Source organism: Heterodontus francisci, chromosome 3 (assembly GCF_036365525.1).
Source record: "Heterodontus francisci isolate sHetFra1 chromosome 3, sHetFra1.hap1, whole genome shotgun sequence".
NCBI lineage: Eukaryota > Metazoa > Chordata > Chondrichthyes > Heterodontiformes > Heterodontidae > Heterodontus > Heterodontus francisci.
In genome coordinates, this window is record NC_090373.1 from 203,271,889 (window position 1) to 203,289,290 (window position 17,402).

General features: G+C 42.5%; 1 protein-coding gene across 1 annotated transcript in view; it reads right to left on the bottom strand.

The window, feature by feature from the left end:
• LOC137367180 (dynein axonemal heavy chain 8-like) overlaps nt 1-17,402 on the bottom strand; it is a 2,531,605-nt gene that overhangs the window by 785,271 nt on the left and 1,728,932 nt on the right. The window contains exons 134-135 of the mRNA XM_068028616.1: nt 12,515-12,645; nt 9,668-9,821 (exon numbers count right to left, since the gene is read on the bottom strand). Coding sequence (XP_067884717.1) covers nt 9,668-9,821; nt 12,515-12,645 — 285 coding nt within the window. The remainder of the gene's footprint in view (nt 1-9,667; nt 9,822-12,514; nt 12,646-17,402) is intronic.

A 17,402-nucleotide genomic window follows, 5' to 3' on the forward strand; every position in this document is an offset into this window, starting at 1 on the left:
TGGAGTACTGTGAGCAGTTCTGAGCACCACACCTTATGAAGGATATATTGGCCTTGGAGGGAGTGCAATGTCGGTTTACAAGAATGATACCTGGACTACAGGGGTTCAGTTACGAGGAGAGATTACACAAACTAGGCCTATTTTCACGAGAATGTAGAAGGTTAAGGGGAATCTGATTGAAGTCTTCAAGATATTAACAGGAAAAGACAGGTTAGATAAAGATAAACTACTTCCACCGGTCGGAGATTCTAAAACTAGGGGGCATAGTCTAAAAATTAGGACCAAACCGTTCAAGAGAGATGTTAGGAAGCACTTCTTCACGCAAAAGGTGGTAGAGGTTTGGAACTCTCTCCCACAAACAGCAGTTGAAGCTAGAACAGTTGTTAATTTTAAATCTGAGATCGATAGATTTTTGTGAAGCAAAGATATTAAGGGATATGGGCCAAAGGCAGGTATTTGGAGTTAGGCCGCGGATCAACCATGATCGCATTGAATGGTGGGACAGGCTCGAGGGGCTGAATGGCCTACTCCTGCTCCTATCTTCCTATCTTTCTCTGTAGCTTAACACCATGTTACCATGCTATCTCCGTATCCCTTGATGTCATTAGCAACTAGAAATCTATCAATCTCTGTCTTGAACTTACTCAGTGACTGAGCTTCCACCACCCTCTGGGGCAGAGAATTCCAAAGATTCACCACCCTCTGAGTGAAGAAGTTCCTCCCCATCTCAGTCTTAATGGCTTACCTTTTATTCTGAGATTGTGTTCCCTGGTTCTAGACCCCACAGGCAGGGGAAACATCCATTCTGCATCTACCCCGTCTATCCCTTTAAAAATGTTGTCCGTTTAAATGAGATCGCCTCTCATTCTTCTAAACTCCAGAGAATACAGGCCTAGTCTCCTCAATCTCTCCTCATAGGACAATCCCACCATCCCAGGAATATAAACATAGAAACAGAGAAAATAGGAGCAGGAGTAGGCCATTAGACCCTTCAAGCCTGCTCCGCCATTCATTATGATCATGGCTGATCATCCAACTCAGTAACCTGTTTCCGGCTTTCACCCCATACCCTTTGATCCCTTTAGACCCAAGAGCTATATCTAACTCCTTCTTGAAAACATACAATGTTTTGGCCTCAACTGCTTTCTGTGGTAAAATATTCCACAGGCTCACCACTCTCTGGGTGAAGAAATTTCTCCTCATCTCAGTCCTGAAAGGTTTATCCCGTGTCCTTAGACTATGACCCCTGGTTCTGGACTCCCCGACCATCGGGAACATCCTTCCTGCATCTACCCTGTCAAGTCCTGTTAGAATTTTATAGGTTTCTATGAGATTCCTCATCACTCTTCTGAACTCCAGCAAATATAATCCTAACCAACTCAATCTCTCCTCATATGTCAATCCTGCCATACCAGGAATCAGTCTGGTAAACCTTTGCTGCGCTCCCTCGATAGCAAGATCATCCTTCCTCAGATAAGGAGACCAAAACTGCACACAATATTCCAGGTGTGGCCTCGCCAAGGCCCTGTATAATTGCAGCAAGACATCCCTGCTCCTGTACTCGAATCCCTTCGCTACGAAGGCCAACATACCATTTGCCTTTTTTACCACCTGTTGCACCTGCACACTTACCTTCAGTGACTGGTGTACGAGAACACCCAGGTCTCACTGCATATTCCCCTCTCTCATTTTATAGCCGTTCAGATAATAATCTGCCTTCCTGTTTTTGTTACCAAAGTGGATAACCTCACATTTATCCACATTATACTGCATCTGCCATGCAATAGTCCACTCACTCAACTTGTCCAAATCACCCTGAAGTCTCTTTGCATTCTCCTCACAACTCACCCTCCCACCCAGTTTTGTGTCATCTGCAAATTTGGTAATATTACATTTAGTTCCCTCATCTAAATCACTAATATATTTTGTGAATAGCTGGGGTCCGAGCACCTATCCCTGCGGTACCCCACTAGTCACTGCCTGCCATTCGGAAAAAGACGCATTTATCCCTACCCTTTGTTTCCTGTCTGGTGAACCTCCGCTGCACTCCCTCTATGGCAAGTATATCCTTCCTCAGGCATGGGGACCAGAACTGCACACAATATTCCAGGTATGGCCTCATCTATGCTCTATACAATTGAAGCAAGACTTCTTTGCTCCTGTACTCAAATCCTCTTGCGATAAAGGCTGACATATTATTTTCCTTCCTCATTGCATGCTGTACCTGCATGCTAGCTTTCAGTGACTTGTTAACAAGGACACCTAGGTCCCTTTGGACATCAACACTTTCCAGTCTCTCACCATTTAATAAATACCCTCCACCTCTGTTCCTCCGACCGAATTGGATAACCTCACACTTATCCACATTATATCCCATCTGGTATGTACTTGCCCACTCATTCAGCCTGTCTAAATCCCCTTGAAGCCTCTTTGCATCCTCCTCATAACTCACATCCTCACCAAGTTTTGTGTCATCTGCAAATTTGGAAATATTACAATTGGTCCCCACATCCAAATCATTGATATAGATTGTGAACAGCTGGGGCCCAAGCACTGATCCTTGCAGTGCCCCATTGCTAACCAGAGAATGACTCATTTGACGCTCTGTTTTCTGCCTGTTACCCAGTCCTTAATCCATGCTGGTATATTACCCCCAATCCCATGTGCTTTAATTTTGCTTAGTAACCTCCTATGTGGGACTTTATCAAAAGCAATCTGAAAGTCCAAATATACCACATCTACTGGTTCCCCATTATCGATTCTGCTGGACACATCCTCAAAAACTCTAACAAGTTTGTCAAACATGATTTCCCCTTCATAAATCTTTGTTGACTCCGCTCAATCGGACCATTAGTTTCTAAGTGCCCAGTAATCACATCCTTTATAATAGATTCTCGTATTTTCCCTACTACCTATGACAAGTTAACAGGTCTGTAGTTCCCTCTAACTCAATTAGTTTTCTCTCTCCCTCCTTTCTTAAACAGTGGAGTTAGATTTGCACCCTTCCAATCTGCAGGCACCATTGCAGAATTTATAGAATTTTGAAAGATGATTACTGTGGCATCCAGGAGCCCCCACATACTGCAGCTGCAACACATCACTGTGCTGCCATCTATACTGTGCTAATTAAATTAAATTTATTTTTCTTAATTCACTTACAGTTCCCCTCTTCACCAAACTCCCTCCCTCACTCACTCACTCACTCACCAAATTCCCTTCATCACACTCTATGATTTCAAGCAGCACTCAGAGACCCCTGAATTTATACTCTCTGAAAAACAATGATGAAACAGCTCCACTAGAGCTCAGAAACCAGTTTAAGCTCGCTATCCAATTAACTACGTCACAAAAGGTTTTATCTTGGACCTCTATGTGTTTCAAGAAAAAAACTGAAAGACAGCTGCAAAATAATTGGAATTCTTGCAATGTTTTGAAAGGAAGTTCAAAACAAGAGTTGAACTTTATGGGTATTTTGAAAGGAAGTTAAACTTGTAAAAGGACAGGAAAGCTATCAGTTGCAAGGAAACAACAGGGGTTTGACCATTCTTCAGAGCTGCTTTTGAATTGTGGGAGACACCGTGTCTAGACATGTGACCATGTTCAGGAAGATTTTTTTTTCACTTTGGGCCCTTTAAAAAGCCTGTGAATTGGACAAAGGGCAGGCAGTTGAAATCTTTGCTTGACCTGCCTGCAGCAAAAGAAAAACAGAGCGGAGGTCGATAGATTCCCGTCACTCACCAAACTTCCTCTGCACAGGAGACTCGCACCTCTTAAAAAGAAATCCTGCATTTGAAAGATGACAGATTCCTGTTGCCTACAGTCTCTGAAGAATTTCTGCATCCAGTGAGATTCCTGCTGCCTCCTGTGTGCTAAGAAATCCTGAAATCTGAAGAATTCTTCTACTGCTAGACTACTGTTTCAAAACCCCAAGCAGACCTGTTGCTACACCCCTGATGGAAGACCTATGTGATGCCTTCTGCAGTTAAATTGCCATGAAAACGTACCCATCACAGACTCTTCATCAACCTCACCTGGAGGGACTTAGAGTGGCATCCGACTATTCGACTCGGAAACACCTCACTGTACTGAAAGCATCCTACCAGAATGTGAAACTCAATTATTTTTTATTACAGTGTTTAATTTGGCTATTCTTTGGCCAGTGGGAAATTTTTATCGATATGCTATGACCTGTGGAGTAGTGGGATTGAATTAACAGAGCATTACTACCGCCTGGTCGTAAAAACTTGCTATAGCTACTCTCAGAGAGCTTGTATATCCCTGTTTAAAACTGTAAGAAACTTAACTTGCCTATTCGTTAAACAGTAAATTTAGTTAATTACTAAGTGTAAACAAAAACTGGACTTTAGCAAGATTAACCTTTAAAATCCCATCACTCACCAAACTTCCTTACACAGGAACATATGAATTAGGAGCAGAAATAGGCCATTTGGCCCCTTAAGCCTGCTACACCATTCAATAAGATCGTGGCTGATCAGTTTCAAATTCAGCACTTCCATCTACACCTGATAACTCTTGATTCCCTTACCTAACAAGAATCTAGCCACCTCCGCCTTAAAAATATTCAATGACCCCGCCTCCACCATCTTCTGAGGCAGAGAGTTCCAAAGTTGCACAACACTTCGAGAGAAAACATTTCTCCTCATCTCTGTCCGAAAAGGGTGACCCCTAATTTTAAAACTGTGTCCCTTAGTTCGGGACTCATCCACAAGTGGAAACATCCTTTCCACAGCCACCTTGTCAAGACCGTTCAGGATCTTATATACTTCAATCCAGTCTCCCCTCACTCTTCTAAACTCCAGTGAAAATAAGCCCAGTCTGTCCAACATTTCCTTATAAGACAATCTGCTCATTCCAGCTATCAATCTAGTAAAACTCCTCTGAACCGCCTTCAATGCATTTACATCCTTCCTGAAATAAGGAGACCAAACTGCACACAGTATTCGAGATGTGATCTCACCAATGCCCTGTATAACTGAAGCAGAACATCCTTACTTTTGTTTTCAATTCCTCTTGTAATAAACGAAAACATTCCATTAGCCTTCTTTATTACTTGCTGTACCTGCATACTAACTTTTTGTGATTGATGCTCTAGAACACCTAGATCCCTCTGCACCTTGGAATTCTGCAGTTGTTCTCCATTTAAATAATACTCTGCTTCTTTATCCTTCCTGCCAAAGTGAACACATTTTCACACCTCAATTAAGTCACCCCTCAGCCTCCTTTGCTCGAAGGAAAGCAACCCTAGCCGATCCAATCATTCCTCATAGCTGCAATTTTCTAGCCCTGGCAACAGTCTTGTAAATCTCCTCTGTACTCTCTCCAGAGCAATTATGTCCTTTCTGTAACATGGTGACCAGAACTGTACGCAATACTCCAACTGTGGCTGAAACAGCATTTTATACAGTTCCAGCATTACATCCCTGCTTTTGTATTCTATACCTCAGCCAATAAAGGAAAGCATTCCATCTGCCTTCTTCATCACTCTATCTACCTGTGCTGCCACCTTCAGGAACCTGTGGACATGAACTCCAAGGACTCTCACTTCTTCTACCCCTCTCAATATCCTCCCATTTATTGTATATTCCCTTGCTTTATTTGCCCTCCCCAAAAGCATTACCTCACACCTATCTGGATTGAATTCCATTTGTCACTTTTCCGCCCACTCAACCACACCATTGATATCTTTCTGGAGTCTATGGCTATCCTCTTCATTATCAACTACATGGCCAATTTTTATGTCATCAGCAAATTACTCAATCATGCCTCCCACATTGAAGTCCAGATCATTGATAATATACCAGAGACAGCAAGGGACGCAACACTGAGCCCTGTTGAACACCACTGGAAACAGATTTCCATTCACAAAAACATTTGTCGCCTACTATCCTTTGTTTTCTGTCCCTGAGCCAATTTTGGATCCACCCTGCGACCTTCCCCTGTATCCCATGGGCTTTCATTTTACTGACCAGTCTGCCGTGCGGGACCTTGTCAAATGCCTTACTAAAATCCATGTAGACCACATCCACTGCACGACCTTCATCAATCCTTCCTCAAAAACTCAATTAAGTTAGTAAGACTAGGTTAGTAAGTTAGCTGCAAATTTAGCTACCATGCCATCGCTCCCCTCATCTAAGTCATGGATATACATTGTAAATAGTTGAGGCCTCAGCACAGACCCCAGCAGACACCACTCGTTACATCATAACATTCAGAAAAGGACCCATTTATGCATACTCTCTGTTATCTGCCTGCCAGCCAATCTCTACCCATGCTAATATGTCACCCCCTACACCATGAGCTCCTACTTTGCGCAATAACCTTTTATGTGGGACCTTGTCAAATGCCTTCTGGAAATCCAAGTGCAGTACGTTAACCGGCTCCCCTTTATCCACAGTGCATGTCACTCCTTCAGAGAACTCCAACAAATTGGTTAAACATGATTTCCCTTTCACAAAACCATGCTGGCTATTCCCGATTACCTTGAGTTTTTCGAAGTGCCCTGCTAGGGTTTCCTTGATGATCGATTCTTACACCTTCCCTATGACAGAAATCAAGCTAACTAGTCTATAGTTACCTGTTGTCTGCCTCCCACCCTTCTTGAATAGAGGGGTTATATTTGCTACATTCCAGTCTGATGGAAACTTTCCAGAATCTAGCATTTTGAAAAATTAAAACCAACGCATCTACCACCTCATTAGCCACCACTTTTAAGATGAAGTACATCAGGACCCAGGGACTTATCAGCCTGTAGCTCCATCAGTTTGCTCAGTATTGCTTCCCTTGTAATTTCACCAAGTTCCTCTCTTCCTTCCACCTGCTGATTTACAGCTATTACTGGAATGTTTTGTATCCTCTATCGTGAAGACTAATGCAAAATATTTGTTCATTTCATCTGCCATTTCCTTATTATCTACTGTTAACTCCCCATTCTCACTCCCTAGAGAACCAACATTCACTTTACTAGAGTTCTGATGAAAGGTCACAGACCTGAAATGTTAACTTTGCTTCTCTCTCCACAGATGCTGCTAGACCTGCTGAGTATTTGCAGCACTTTTGATTCTTATCTCACTTTACTTACTCTTTTCCTTTTTAAATACCTGTAGAAACTCTTGCTATCCGTTTTTACATTTCTAGCCAGCTTCCTCTCATACTCTAATTTCTTTCTCCTGATTAACCTTTTAGTCATTCTCTGCCATTATTTATATTCTGGCCAATCATCTGACCTGCCACTCATCTTTGCGCTTTTTCCTTAAGTTTGATGCTTCATAGAATCATAGAAGGTTTAAGGCACAGAAAGAGGCCACTCGGCCCATTGTGTCTGTGCCGGCTGAAAAATGATCCGCCCATTCTAATCCCACCTTCCAGCGTTTGGTCCGTAGCCCTGCAGCTTACGGCACTTGAGGTGCACATCCAGACTCCTTTTTAATGAGTTGAGGGTTTCTGCCTCAACTACCCTTTCAAGCAATGAGTTCCAGACTCCCAGCACCCTCTGGGTAAAAAACATTTCCTCAATTCCCTTCTAATTTTTCCACCAATCACTTTAAATCTATGCCCCCTAGTCACTGACCTCTCTGCTAAGGTGAATAGACCCTTCACCTTCACTCTATCCAGTTAACCACGAATGGTGGGTCCTCCCCTTAGAATTTTTCTTTATAGTAGAAATATACTTATTCTGAATATTCTGAAATATCCCTTTAAACATCTGCTTCTCCATTGATCTATCTCCTAGCCTAGTAACCCAATTCACTTCAGCTGGCTCAGCTTTCATGCCCACATAGCTTCCCTTATTTAAATTTAAAATACTAATCTTAGACACACTCTTTTCTCTTTCAAGCTCGATGTAAAATTCAATCATATTGTAGTTGCTGCGACCTTGAGGTGCCTTTACTCTGAGCTCATTAATTAACCTGTCATATTACTCAAAACCAAATCTAATATAACCTGCTCTCTGGTTGTTTCCAGGACGTGCTGCTCTAAGAAACTATCTCAAAAGCATTCTATGAACTCCTCAGCCAGGCTACTATCGCCAATCTGATTTTTCCAGTTTATATGCAGATTAAAATCACCCATGATTATTGCCGTCCCTTTATCACAAGCACCCAAAATTTCTTCTGGTTTACTTCATCCTACATTGTGGTTACTGTTAGGGGGCCTGTAGACCACTTCCACTCGTGACTTCTTTCCCCTAATATCTCCACCCAAACTGATTCTACATCCTGATCTCCTGAATCAAGACCATCTCTAAATATTGCACCCTTGCCATCCTTAACAGTGCTACCCCTCTGGCCTTTAGTTTTGTCTTTTTGTTATCTTTGTAACATCTAGTCTTGACTGTTAGTGTGTTCTTCGGTTTTTTTCTCTCTGTCCCTTCCTGCCATTCTCTGACCTTCATTTCCCATATTACTATTCTGCTCTCCTGACTTGACCCCATCCCTTGCTTTGCTACAGCTACCCAAGCTTGATCCGTCACCCCCTCTTATTTAGTTTAAAGCCCTCTCTACTTCTCTAGTTATATGGTTTGCTAGAACACTGGTCCCAGCACAGTTCAGATGCACACCATCCCAAGGATACAGCCCCCACTTTCCCCAGTACTGGTGCCAGTGCCCCACGAACTGAAACTCACTTCTCTCACCCAAGTCTTTGAGCCATGTATTCATTTCACTAATCCTATGTGCCCTCTGCCAATTGGCACGTGGCTCAGGTAATAATTCAGAGATTATTACCCTTGAGGTTCTGCTCTTCAATTTGGTGCCAAGCTCCTTATACAGTCTAAGCAGAACCTCTTTCCTAGTCCTTCCTATGTCGTTGGTACCTACATGTACCACGACAATTGGATCCTCCCCTTCCCATTCCACTCCTGTCCACTGCTCTCCAGAAGGTAAGGGCTGTAGGCCACGATCCTCGGGCTTTATTTATCTGCTCCCTGCTCCGTGTTCCACCCGCAGGTCTGCTGCTGTCTGCTGCTCTCCCAGAAGGTAAGTGCTATTGGCTGTGATGTTCACACTCTGTGCACTCAAGGTAGATCTATATAAGAACGAACACTTTAAAATAAAATAAATAAAATATAAAATAAAATAAATATCTAAAACACATATCTGTGTAATTAAGAAAAGTATAACTTTAGTTGTAGGTGGTACCAGCATTTAATAAGCACAGTAAATTCTGCTATACATAGGAATTTTATTCTAAAGAATTATTCTAGGAACTATTTTAAGTTAATTAGTCAGTGCCGACCTCCCTTTCATGTTGCAGAATTTGAATCCCTGCTGCTCAGTCAATTTTCTGCCTCTGGCCAAATTTTCCTTCCATCCCCAGCTCAAACAGCAGTTGCCCTTGGGATCTACACTCGTAAACTGATAACAATTACATAAATCGACTGATCCTAGGATTCAGGACAGAATAGTAATTTCTTTTTCATATTCCAGCTTGTTAATATCTTAATATATAAATACAAAGGATATAGTCAAAATACTTAACCCTACCTGGTGGATGAGATAGTCCAAACTGATGACTGAAATTGCAGCAAATACTTGTGGATTATGATACTTATGACTATTACACATGGTTGGTGGATATTGAATTAGAAGACACATATAGAGGAAATGCAAAAAACAGACACATGGTTATCAAAGTTAAGTCACAGTACCTCTCCAGAAGAGAGTACATTGTTGAGATACTCAAGAAAGGACTCTTCCGTTATTTCATTATCAGTGAATATGAAAGTGATTCCCTTCCCCTCTGCTCCAGCTGTTCTGTACAATATCTTCAAGTCTTCCATTAGATTGCTGACATTATATGCCCTGAAAGAAACAATAAAATGACACATATAAACATAGAAACATCGAAAAATAAGAGCAAGAATAGGCCATTCAGCCCTTTGAGCCTGCTCCACCATTCAATACGATCATGGCTGATCATCCAAACGTAGTAACCTGTTCCTGCTTTCTCCCTGTATCCCTTGACACATATTACAACAACAGCAACAACTTGCATATATGCACATTTTGGACAAATAAAACATCTCAAGATTCTTCACACCCGAAGAAGGGGAGATTGGAATAGCTGCCCAAAAGTTAGATTCAAGAGATAGATTTCAGTTGGAGAGATAAAGGGAATTGAGGAGGGAATTCCACAGCTTGGAGCCAAGGCTCACTTCAGGTGCATTAAATGGTCAGGGAATGCACCATTCCAGTCTACTCCAGCATCATTGTTGTCTGCTGTAAGCTCCATAATTTCACCATCTGAAAAGGACTGAATCTAAGAGGAAACAGGAAATGTGACACCAGGCAGCATGGACAATAGCATGTGGAGGCTCTACTGGAGAAAGACCACAACCAAGCACAAACTTTTGTCGCCTGCCAACCAAAGAGAGGACTGACACTCAAGCGCCAACTTCATAAAAATTAATCCCTGTCCACTGCAACCTCAGTCATGCCATCAGGTTCTATATTATATCATGATTATTTCATCTCAGTAATCAACATCACTCAGTAAAGATGTCCAGAAAACTCTCTATTTGATAAACTTACAAATAAACGAAACCAGACCATTCGACTGCAGTGTTATCTTCAGTGTCAGCCGTATATTAAGAGGGCTCAGTAGCACTCATTTTTAGGATGCTACAAGTGCCTGTAGATATTCGAAAATGGTGCCCACGACACACACACACACACACACACACACACACACACACACACACACACACACACACACACACACACACACACACACACACACTTGTGACATGAAGTGCGGATGTTAGTAAACACTGCTGGAAGTATGCAGAGAAGGCAGATCATGATGTGAGTGAGTAACGCTGATTTGACGCCAGCACTGCTATTTTGCAGCTCACCAAGCTGATGCCCTCTCTTAAGCTCACACAGCTAAAAACACATTAAGCAGCAGGAATGATCCCTTGCACCTACAGCACAAGCGCCATTTAAAGGGATCATCAACTACTTGTCATTGTTTGATTTCTTCTGGCTATTCCATCAATTTTACATGATTTTTGTGCTTTCTATAATTTGAGTATTGCTGAAAATAGAGACATTTTGTCGAATGCTTTTTGTCTTGCACTCATCAGGACAATTCCCAAGAATACCAATGTAAGGGAAAGCAACAAATTTATATTGTATGAGAAGAGAGGGCTGATAGGTTCGCATCTAGACTCTGATTGGCAGAGGCGTGACACCAGACTCCTGAAGCAGCTCATCTACTCCGAACTTGGTCACAACAGGAGACTCCCAGGAGGATAGCGGAAACGCTGTAGAGATGTACTCAAAGCATCACTGAAGAGATCAAACATTCCTGTAGACTCATGGGAGTCGCTGTCTTGTGACAGTCTTAGATGGAGAAAACACATCATGAAAGGCATCATACACCTCGAAGGACTTGATCAGGAACATGCGATGGTGGCATCAAGGCCTCGGAGGGAGAGCACTAACCTCCAAACTACTCATCTACCTGATCTTTCAAGCACCACCCCTCAAGTGGAAGAATCTGCAGATCATGCATTGGACTTATCAGTTAGCTCAGAACCCATCGAACCACAGTGGAAGCAAGTCATCCTCGATCCCGAGGGGCTGCCTAAGAAGAAGACAATTATGTTGCAGGTTTACTATTTTGGATACTGCTTGACTTCAAGGCCTTTTTCACTGAGTTGTAGCACTAGTCAAAGTTGAATTTGTCAGGACAGAGAAAGGGCTGGTTGCTCTTGCACTGCTGTTGTCGCCTTCATAAATTATCTGGTTCCAGCCATGGATGGCCTGGTGAGCTGCCTCTGAGAACAGAGCACGACTGGTAGCATGAAGGAAGACACCACAGAGCAGCACCAGCTGCTGAAAGACCGAGGAGGAGGAACAGGGCACTCAGCAGGAGGTCATATCCACATAGGGCTTTCAGGGAACTCTTCTCACACCTCAACTTCATTGAAGAGTGAGGTATATGGCACATTCACTTTACAAAGGAGGTTTTTATTGAGCTATGTTAGCTATTGTAGCCGTTTCAGATCAGGACATGGACAGCACCTCAAGTGACTGTCAGGGTCACAGTCACCCTCTACTTTTATGCTTTATACTTTCAGGTTGCAACAGGTGATCTAAGCAACATCCTGCACTTTGCTATATATCAATGTATCAGAGAGGTCACCAAGGCTTTATATACCATGAGCAACACCTGCATCATCTTCCCTCTTGAAAGAGAGAAGCAGGAAGAGAAAGAATAGTTTTTAAGTGCCGCTTGCATTGTTCTCAACTGGCACAGGTTAACACTGATCACGACCTCCACACATATTTTCCTGCACTAATCAATTTCTAGGCCATATGAATACTAAAAGCAGGCAATCTGAAGTTGTGCCATTCACATAAATGTAAGACCATTGCCCACTGTGTGATTTCACAAGGATATTGATCCAGTCTGGTCTGTAACAAGTGCTGAAAGAATAAGTTTAAATTTTCATTAACAAATACAAAATTAGTGCAATTTTTTGACGTGCCTGGTTAAAGTGATCTGAAAGATTTTATATCCAGCAATATAGGACGCCAGTTTTGTAAAGCTTTGTTTTCCAGAACCGCCAACTCCTACCAGCAAAGCATTTCCACAATCTGTACGGATTATACGAGATATCTGCAAAATAATTTTTTTTTGCTGTCAGAGGTACAAGTTTTCTTTGTCAAAGAAACTATCTAACTGGCCAATGTCTATCATTTTCCTTTCAATGTAAAAGCAAATATATAATTTACTTAACACTTGATCAGTTCTGGTTAAGGTTTTGCTGACAAAGCATTCACCCTGAGCTGAAGAATCTACCTGCAGGCTGTTGTGCCAACAGGCCTGTAACATCACTGTAGTCCAACATGGAATCATAGAATCACAGAATACCATTGTAAGGGAAATTTCCAAATGTCAGTTAACTGTCAGTCACAACATGTATCTATTTTCAGCAATACTCAAGTTCTGTATTACCAAACAACTAATCATAGAATAGTTACAAGAGAGAAAGAGACTATTCGGCCTATCATGTCCATGCCAGCTCCGCCACTCCCCTGCCTTTTCCACATACCACTGCAATTCTTTTCTTTTCTGATAATTATCCAATTGCCTTTTGAAAGCAATGATTGAATCTGCCTCCACCACACTCTCAGACAGTGTATTCCATATCCTAACCACTCGCTGTGTGAAAAGGTTTTTCCTCATGTCACATCTGGCTCTTATGCTATTCACTTTAAATCAGTGTGCTCTGGATCTCAACCCTTCCACCAATGGGAAGAGTTTTGCCATATCTAGTCTATCCAGACCCCTCATGAATCCAAACAACTTGATCAAACCTCCTCTCAACCTTCTCTTCCCAAAGGAGAATAACCCAACTTCTTCAATCTAGCCTTATAACTGAAGTCCTTCATCTCTGGAACCTTTATCATAAATCTTTTCTGCACCCTCTCTAATCCCTACACATCTTTCCTAAAATTTGGTGCCCAGAAAATTGGACACAATACTCCAGTTGAGGCTAAACCAGTGTTTTATAAAGGGTCACCCTAACTTTCTTACTTTTGTACTCTATGTCTCCATTTATAAAGCCCAGGATCCCATATGCCTTATTAACCACTTTCTCAAGCTGCCCTGCAACTTTCAATGATTTGTGCACATATGCCCCCAGGCCCCTCTGCTCCTTTAGAATTGTATCCTTTATTTTGTATTGCCTTTCCTTATTCCTGTTACCAAAATGTATCACTTCACACTTCTCTGCAGTAAATGTCATCTGCCACTTGTCTGCCCATTCCACCACTTGTCCATGTCCTCCTGAAGTCTATCACTACCTCCTCACAGTCCACAATACTTCCAGGTTTTGTGTCAGCTGAAAATTTTGAAATTGTGCCCTGCACACCCAAGTCTAGGTCATTAAAATAGATGAAGAAAAGTAGTGGTCCTAATATTAGGGATAGGCAATAAATGCTGGCATAGCCAGCGACGCCCACATCCCCCAAACGAATAAAAAAAAACAAACCCGGGGAACCCTACTCTATACTGTCCTCCAGTCCGAAAAACAACCGTTCACTACTACTCTCTGTTTCCTGTCACTCAGCCAACTTCATATCCAAGCTGCCACTGTCGCTTCAAGTTTTTAGGCAAGCCTGTTATGTGGCACTTTATCAAATGCCTTTTACAAGTCCATGTACACCACATTAACCACATTACCCTCACCAACCCTCTCGATTAACTAATCAAAAAAATCAATCAAATTCATTAAACACAATTTACCCTTAACAAATCTATGCTGGCTTTCTTTAATTAATCCGCATTTATCCAAGTGACTGTTATTTTTGATCTGGATTATAGTTTCAAAAACTTTCCACCACTAAAGTTAAGCTGACAGGCCTGTTGTTGTTGGGCTCATCCTTACACCTTTCTTGAAGAAGGGCGTAACATTTGCAGTTCTCCAGTCCTCTGAGAGCACCCCTGTATCTAAGGAGGATTGGAAAATTATTAGCCAGTGCCTTTGCAATTTCTGCCCTTACTTTTCTCAGTATGCTGGGATGCATCTGATCCAATCCTGGTGACTTAGCAACTTTAAGTAGAGAAAGCCTTTCTATTACCTCCTCTTTACTAATTTTTAGCCCATCCAGTATCACAATTACCTCTTTTTTCACCATGACTTTAGCAGCAACTTTGATAAAGGCAGATGCAAAGTACTCATTTAATACCTCAACCATGCCCTCTGCTTCCAAGTGTAAATCCCCTTTTTGGTCCCAAATCTGCCCCACTCCTCCTTTTACTACTTTTTTACTATTCATAAGTCTTTGAGTTTTGGATTCCTTTTTATGTTAGCTGCCAGTCTCTTGGCATACTCTCTCTATGTTTCTCTTATTTAACTTTTCCTCTGAACTTTCTAATTCAGCCTGTTTCCCATTTGTATTATCAATCTGACATCTTTCAAATGCACCTTTTTTCGGCTTTACCTTATTCTCTATCTCTTTCATCATCCAGCGATGATTGTTTGTCCTACCTTTCCACCTCATGGGAATGTACCTCGACCTTACCCGAACGAACTCTTTAAAGGCAGCCCATTGTAAAATTACAGTTTTTCCTGCCAATCATTTAGTTCCAATTTACCTGGGCCATGATTCATTTTCACTCCATTGAAACTGGCCCCAACACAATTAATTATTTTTAGTCTGCTTGCCCCTTGTTCTTTTCCATATCTAACCTATTCCTTATGATACGATGATCACTGTCCCCTAAATATTTCCCTACTGACACTTGATCCACTTGCCTCACCTCATTCCCCAGAACCAAATCCAGCAATGCCTCCTTCCTAGTTGGACCTGAAACATACTGAGCTAGAAAAGTCTCCTGAACACACTTCAGAAACTCTTTCCCATCTCTGCCATTCACACGTGACTCACATTGTTTGAATTTATCTTTCAAAGTAAGATGGCACATAATGCCCCAGCAAAACAATCTATGAACTCAAATCCCATATCAGGAAAGTATTCATTATACTGGTAGACCTGTCACTGAAGATGTTGGTGATGGCAAAGTGGGAGTGCAGATTGAAGCTCTAGATTCATGAACATACAATTTTTCTCCTTTATGTAAACCTGCAAAAATGGCAGCTGTCTTCAAGCAAACATTATTTAAAGAAAAACTAACTTTTCTTTAAATACTAATAAGACTTTTGACTCTGTCAACCATGAGGCTTATGAAGCATCCTCTCAAATATGGCTGCCTCAGAGATTTGTCACTATCCTCCATCTACTCCACAATGACATGCAAGCCGTGATCCTCACTAACGGAACTACCGCGGACCCTTTCTCATTTAAGACCATGGCGAAATAAGGCTGTGTCATTGCTTTTTCATTTTTTCTTTCACTCTTCTCCATTTTCCTGCTGCAATGCTACACCTCACTCCCAGCAAACTACCCGCAGGCGATGAGATAATCTACAGAACAGAGAGGAAATTATTCAATCTACACTGCCTTCAATCAAAACCAAAATCACTCCAACCTCAGTCATCGAGCCTCAGTATGCAGATGACACTTGCTTATGCGCTCATTCAGAAACTGAGCTTCAGATCATTGTCGCTGCCTTCTCCAAAGCATATGAGAAAATGGATCTTTCATGAAACACTCAGAAAACAAAGGTTCTCTTCCAACCAGCTTGCACAGCACACCTTCCCCGTCAATCAAGATCAATAGTGAGATCCTGAAAAATGTGGACCATTTTCCACATCTTGGGAGCCTCCTCTCAGCGAAGGCAGACATCAACGACGCGGTTCATTGTCGCCTCCAATATGCCAGCTCAGCCTTCAGCCGACTGAGGAAGACAGTATTTGACGATCAGGATCTCAAACCTGAGACTAGGTTCATGGCTTACCAGGCAGCACTGATTCCTGCGCTCTGATATGCTTCAGAGATTTGGGCAATGTACAGCAGGCACCTCAAAGCACTGGAGAAGTACCACCAGAGGTCCTTCGGCAAGATCCTCCAAATCCAGTGGCAAGAAAGGCAGTCCAACAGCAGCGTCCTACCCCAAGCCAACCTGCCCGGCATTGGGGTGCTAATCACCCAAAACTAGTTTCGCTGGGCAGGACACATTGTTCGCTGGCCTGACACCAGACTCCCAAAGCAGTTGTTCTACTCAGAACTTGGTCACGGCAGGGGAGTTCTAGATGAAGATTGAGAAAGCAATAGTGAGAGGGAATTCTCTAGTTAGGGGAACAGACAGGCGTTTCTGCAGCCGCAGACATGAAACCAGGATGGTGTGTTGTCTCCCTAATGTGGGGTCAATGATGTCACTAAGCAGCTGCAAAGCACTCTGGGAGAGGTGAAGAACCAATGGTCATGGTCCATAGTGGTACCAACAACATAGGTAGAATGAGGGATGAGGTCCTACAGGCAGATATTAGGGAGCTACGACGAAAACGATCAAGCAGGACCTCAATGGTAGTAATCTTCAGATTTCTTTTATTCATTCATGGAATATGGGCATTGCTGGCGAAGCCAGCATTTATTGACCATCCCTAAATGCCCTTGAGAAGGTGGTGGTAAGCTGTCTTGAACCGCTGCAGTCCACGGGGAGTAGGTACACCCACAGTGCTGTTAGGAAGGGAGTTCCAGGATTTTGACCCGGGGATAGTGAAGGAAGGGCGATATAGTTCCAAGTCAGGATGGTGTGTGGCTTGGAGGAAACTTATAGGTGGTGCTGTTCCCATGCATCTGCTGCCCTTGTCCTTCTAGGTGGTAGAGGCAGCAGGTTTGGAAGGTGTTGTGGAAGAAGCCTTGGTGCATTGCTGCAGTGCATCTTGTCGATGGTACACACTGCTGCCACTGTGCGTCTGTGGTGGAGGGAGTGAATGTTCATGGATGGTGTGCCAATAAAGTGGG